Below are 5,775 nucleotides of genomic sequence, written 5' to 3' on the forward strand. Positions count from 1 at the left end.
GAATGTACAAACTTCAAAAACAAGCACAATGATTTACTTATAAAAGGGCAGGAACTGTAAGCCTAGGCCTTAAGAATAAGCAATTTGAAAACATGATTCTTACCATTTTTAAACGTCTTCATTTTCCTAATTATCCAAGAAATTTAAAAGATACGTTTTACCTGCTCTCCAGTAACTATTCTTAAGAGGTCAAAATAACCTCTGTCTGCCCAAGCTGTCTACCTCTTCTTATGGTATCAACTCCCTCAGTTACTTGGCAGCAAAACTCTCTTCAGAACCATTACCGCACTTTTTCAGATGAGATTATAGTTCTTCTTGTCAACTTTGTATCTACAGTACTTATAATTTTGATGGGAACAAATGAATGAATTTTAATCTTGTATTCAGTATTTAATAAGTAAACTAAGTTAATTTAGCAGATTACTTGTTTACTTAGGTACTTAGTTATTTTTGCTTTTTATATAGAATTAACTGGTTAACTTGGAATAAGCTCAAAGATATTAGTACATGTACTTAGCTGTTACTCTGTAACAGGTTATGCCTATTTATGTATCTTGCCTGCCCTCATTGTCATTTTGCTTTGAGGGGGATTTGTGCATACTTTCCTTTGGTTTATCATATAGCCACAACATTCAGTGTGGGGATTTCCACCATTGCACTTATCAGATCGTTTTCTGTTGTTTTTACTAGTCCTATCATTGTTTAAAATCTTGAACAAGTAAAATAAAATGAATGTCATATTATTGGAGCATATCAGACTTTCCTACTTTCCCACTTGCAAAAAAGTTTTTTTTTTTTCTAGAGACCCATTTTCTTTCAAGAGAACTCTTTAATTACATGTAACAGGCACCTTAAGAAATCTGCAAAATAGTTTCAATAATCAATTGAGGAAGTGGTTACCCTAAGTCCTTTATGAAAAATCCTGTACTTCACCCCAATACCTAATTTTAGTTTACAGGCCACTTTGGAAGGAGAGAAAATTGTAAGAAAATTGAACGTTAACCACACATGGTTTTATCCCACATACCTAATATCACTTTGTAACTTATTATCTACTTAATAACCACAAGTAAGGTTGTTACAGCAGTCTCAAACTGAGACCTTGCCATGTTGAATGAGCGATAGCCAGGTCAGTACAGCTAGGCAAGTTTTGAGATTTTGCTGTTAGTAAGAACCGAATGGTCAAGGTTATTAAGTTGTTTGTTATATGGATAACAGAATGGTTCTAAAGGAAAAAAACTAATTTGCATAATCCTTAATCGGCCCATGGGCATTGTGGGAGAATAATAATGTCCTGCTGCTTTAAGATAGCTGCTCTTAGCCGATCACAGCGTGCATTACATCAGCCCGAAACACTTGCCACATATTAATTATTTTATGTATAGAATGTTTTACCTTGTCCAAAGCTTTACCAAGTCTTGTAATTTCTCTAAGCAATCTAATCAGTGCAACTGAAGGTGAGATTTTATCTACTGTTCCCATGATTTCTTCAGTCTTAACAGTCCTCTAAAAGGAAAGTTTTCGGAAACAAGGTCATTATATTTTCACAACCGGTCAGTGTAAAACACAGCCTGCAGACTGCAGACTGGGGGTCATGATGCAGACTGAGGTTATTTATAATTTAACTGCTGAAAAAGCCCAAAGCCATTAGAATTGCTAACAGTTAAGCCTAAATATTGTTTTAGCCCTAATTAGGCCTAAGGTTAGCATTTCTAAGGGGTTTGGGCTTTTTCAACAGTTACGTTATAACCTCAGTCTGCATTTTACCCCTGGTCTGCTGTCTGCAGTCTCCAGTCTGCATTTTACACTGCCTGCTCCACAACATTAAAATAAATTATGATAGGGAGATGCGATCCTCGCACTTATCTGCAGCATAGTTAATAGAGGAGAATGGTCATAAAACGTGACAAGTTTTTTCGTTGTAGGTTTTTGTTCTCTTTTTTGGCCTTGACCATGCACAAAACACAATAGTTGTTTACTCCGTACTGAGGAGCTAACCAATAGAAACGTTTTGATTACGTAATTCATGCATAGTGTATGAGCGCAAAACAAAAGATTGTGCATGGTCGTGGACTTTTCAACCTAAATCTTGGCATCTTTGTTTGCCCCTTTGATGTTTGCCGAGCTTCCAAACCATCCCCCTATATTAACTACATGTATGTCTCCAGTGCTTTCAAAAAGACCCAAGGATTCACTGCTTGTTTTTTGTTAGAAGAAATATGCTGTTTCGTGTTCACAGGTTTATGATTCTGTGCTGAAATCTCATGTGTAATACACAGGACCACTGACTTAGAATTTGGCATGCCTTTGTGAAACGTACAATTAGTAACTAATAATAATAAGACTTGAGAATACTGTATCACAGCTGTCTTGTGGTTGCCTAAATGCATACGTGCAAAATTCTAAAGCACTTAACATCCCCAGATGATGATGTTCACAACTGGAAAATTCTCACACCCTCATTGGCTAATTTTTATCGTCAACAAGCAGACAGACACATAAAATTTATAATTTACGTGTTTCGAAGAGTTTAATTTATGCAAATTTTTGTGAAACGTCGATCTGTCACTTTTTAATCAACAGAAAGTTGCCATTTTTCCCATTAGCCAATAAGAGAGTGAGGCAAGTTATGAATTTGGTCACGTCAGATTGAATAAAATTGAAGTTTCTCGCATTTTTGCATTCTTCTCGTGTTCTGACTTCATTTTGACCTGTCTTCCTTTTTGTTTCTGTAAAAAACGAATTGATGTCAGTTTCTCATGCTTGTGTCCTGTTATTGACAATGAACTTCGTCATAACACTGTCAAAGTTAAGTCTGCGGATCCACTCGGCTATCGCCTTGTGCATCCACATGTACAGCTACTTTGATAATGTAATGACGAAATTCATGATCAATAACTAGACAAATGCATGAAAAACTGACATCAATTTGTTAAATTCATAATTTTAAAAATAATTTAAGAGGAAAATAGACCAAATGCCAGTTCAAGTCAAAATTAGCAAGGCTAAATGGGTCAGCCAGATTGTCAAATAGCAGGAGGAGTTGCGCCTCCCCTACACGAGCCAATTTAAGCTTTAATACATGTACAGTGTAGGCAGGCAGGAGGCAGTGTGGCCCAGTGGTTAGGGCGCTTGCCTTGAGATCCGGAAATCCCGGGTTCAAGACCCGCTCTGACCACTCGTTGAATTTGATCCTGGTAGTCCCTGGTTCAACTTCCCAGCTGCACTTGTAAATAGCCAACTGGTTTGCCTCCGGCCAGTTGGGATTCTTAACAGTTGTTGTTGTTCTGTTCTGTCGTTTCGTTGAGTTTCATTGGCCCTGAAAAGCCCCTATGGGGAGCGGTCAATTATGTATGTATTGTATTATTGTACACGTAAGATCTAGAATTCACTGATGGAGACATTTTTCCTGTTTTTTTGCAGGTTATTCGCCCGTGTTCACGTAGATGGCCAAGTTTACAAGAATACGAAGATGCATTAATGTCTTTTAAAATGGAAAAGACATTTTGATATAAAGAACTCTAATAACTTGGACACGTTATGGCTTTTAAGAAATTAGAAATAACTTATATATTACCCTGTCAAGATGCCCAGATTTTTCTGCAAAAGTTAAAATATTTTGCAACGATCCAACTTGAATATATGCAGACGATGGCGACCATGGGTTTGCTGTCTCTTCCACAAAAGATGAACGAAGCATCGTGGGCTAAAAGTAATCACAATTTACCCGAAAAACAATACATAGGGGCTTTTCTCAGGAAGAAAGATGGCGCCGATGCTGGCGCTTTTGTTCAAAGGAAACCACCTAGGGAGGTAAGGGGGAAGGGAAAGTCATAACATATCTCTCTCACATTTCATATTTACTGCAACTTTTCAATTTAAATATAAATGTATCAGACGAAGAGAACACCTTTTCGAAGGAGAACTTCACGTCCTTGAAGAATTAATTTTGAAAAGATTTTTGATAAACTTCTGCTTTTCCGTCTCCTCTCTCGGAAGATAGTTGTAAATGGGTGTCTTCATAGCGAGGTCAATTGTAAACATGGCGTCTGGTAACAGCGTGAGTGTGACAGCGTGCGTCCCTGTTTTAAATTTCAGTCGTTAACCTGATATCAATGCTGTATTTTCGTTTCTTGTTATTGAAAGGAATCTGCTTGATAAATGGCTGGAAAACTAAGGAGGTTGAAAGTCTTAAATTAGCCATGGCTACCTCGACCTCAGCTGAGCGAGATGGATGATAAAAAAGCACATAGCATTGAGTTTGCTTTCAGTTTGCCATCAGAACTGTGGTTGGCCATTTTTAAGAAATTTCATCCAGTCTACGATGATCTCTTTTTGCTCAGCGTAGTATGCAAGAGTTGGCGTAGTCTTATAATCACGAAACCAGATCCCAGTTTATGGGAGAACATCGCTGTCAGAAATGTCAGAAACTGTTGCCTCAAAAACATTTTGTTGCTCAGATTCAAAGCTATCCTGAAGAGATTTGGTGGTCATGTAAAGCTTATTCCACTGCAGAAATGCCATGAGCTTTTCACAGAGATTCTTCTTCTTCATGCTTCTTCTCTTTCCGTTTGTGTACTCTTGAGATAGCAGGAATGTCTTGGTCAAAGAAACTTCTTCGAGAGCTTAGGTGCCGAAAGTCTTTAAAGAATGTCTTTATAGAGGCTTCATCTGTCATCTCAGATGGACTTTTTAATGTTGATGATTTGGCCTACATTGTTGACAGTTTCCCTCAAGTGAAAAACCTTAGTTTACAATTCGCATTGTTCAATTCAAATTCAGTTGCGGCAGTGAAAGATATTGTTTCTTCCAAATACAGCAACCATATAACTTGCCTACTTCTAGAAAGGGTAAGAATGGAGGCTTCAGATCCCAGAGACATTGTGAAACAATCTGGAAGACTAAAAACATTTGGCTACGGGAATGATCAAGTGCATGGTTTGCCATCCATTCAACAGCTTCAATTGAATTCCAGTTCACTGGTAGAAATGGAGCTATTTCAGATCAGAAACTTTGCTGAGTTCTATTTTGTGTTCCCCAATCTGAAGAGCCTGATCTTAAATGGGTGCACATCAGTCTGGGAACTGAACATTAATGCACCAGCATTAAGGACTCTTCATCTAGTGCTCTGTGTCGAGGTCCGTAATCTCAACAAAGTCTTTGCAAATTCCCTATGTGAATTAAGACTTAGAAGGTCTTAGAAGATGTAATGCTCTTATCCCAGATGAACTGGTCAGTCTTTTGGTTAGAAACCCAGATATCAAGACACAAGATATCAATGATGTCACTTTCCCTAGATCCAACCCTCTGAGGTCCAATCGGTCAGTTTTGAATGTGAGTAATGGCACGCCGTGAAAACTTACACTCAAAGTAAACAGCGTTTGGATAAAAAATCAAAGCTCAAATTTTCCAGCCAAGTGTTAAGCAAACACACTTTCAAAATCTGATGGAAAATAGAAGTGACGTTTTGATCATAGTAGCACTTTAAATGCACATTTCCACTGGGGACTTGAGAATGCTGTGGCTAAGACTTTGTCGTTTGCTGACTTACTCAAGGCTGAATAACATGGTGTATACTATATACTCGCAAGGTTCATGTGTACTCCAGCCTAGGTGGGCAGGGAAGAACAGCTTCGAAAGGTGTGGTGCACTGTGCTGCCCCTTAACACTGAAAGCAAATTTTAGAATATTTTCAATTTTCTGAACAATCTTTCCTTTTGAAGTCAAATTGTAAGAAAGGATTGGATGTTTCTCAAAATATTCTAGCTTTGTAAG

The 5,775-nt window shown here is 37.9% G+C and overlaps 1 protein-coding gene and 1 pseudogene across 1 annotated transcript in view; one reads left to right on the forward strand and one right to left on the reverse strand.

The window, feature by feature from the left end:
- LOC137970769 (uncharacterized) overlaps positions 1-1,516 on the reverse strand; it is a 9,104-nt gene extending 7,588 nt beyond the window's left edge. The window contains exon 1 of the mRNA XM_068817336.1: positions 1,396-1,516. Coding sequence (XP_068673437.1) covers positions 1,396-1,482 — 87 coding nt within the window. The 5' untranslated portion in view covers positions 1,483-1,516. The remainder of the gene's footprint in view (positions 1-1,395) is intronic.
- Positions 1,517-4,230: 2,714 nt separating this feature from the next.
- On the forward strand, positions 4,231-5,355 carry LOC137971551 (uncharacterized; annotated as a pseudogene).
- The last annotated feature ends 420 nt before the right edge of the window (positions 5,356-5,775 follow it).

This window comes from Montipora foliosa, chromosome 9 (genome assembly GCF_036669935.1).
Source record: "Montipora foliosa isolate CH-2021 chromosome 9, ASM3666993v2, whole genome shotgun sequence".
NCBI classification, from domain to species: Eukaryota; Metazoa; Cnidaria; class Anthozoa; order Scleractinia; family Acroporidae; genus Montipora; species Montipora foliosa.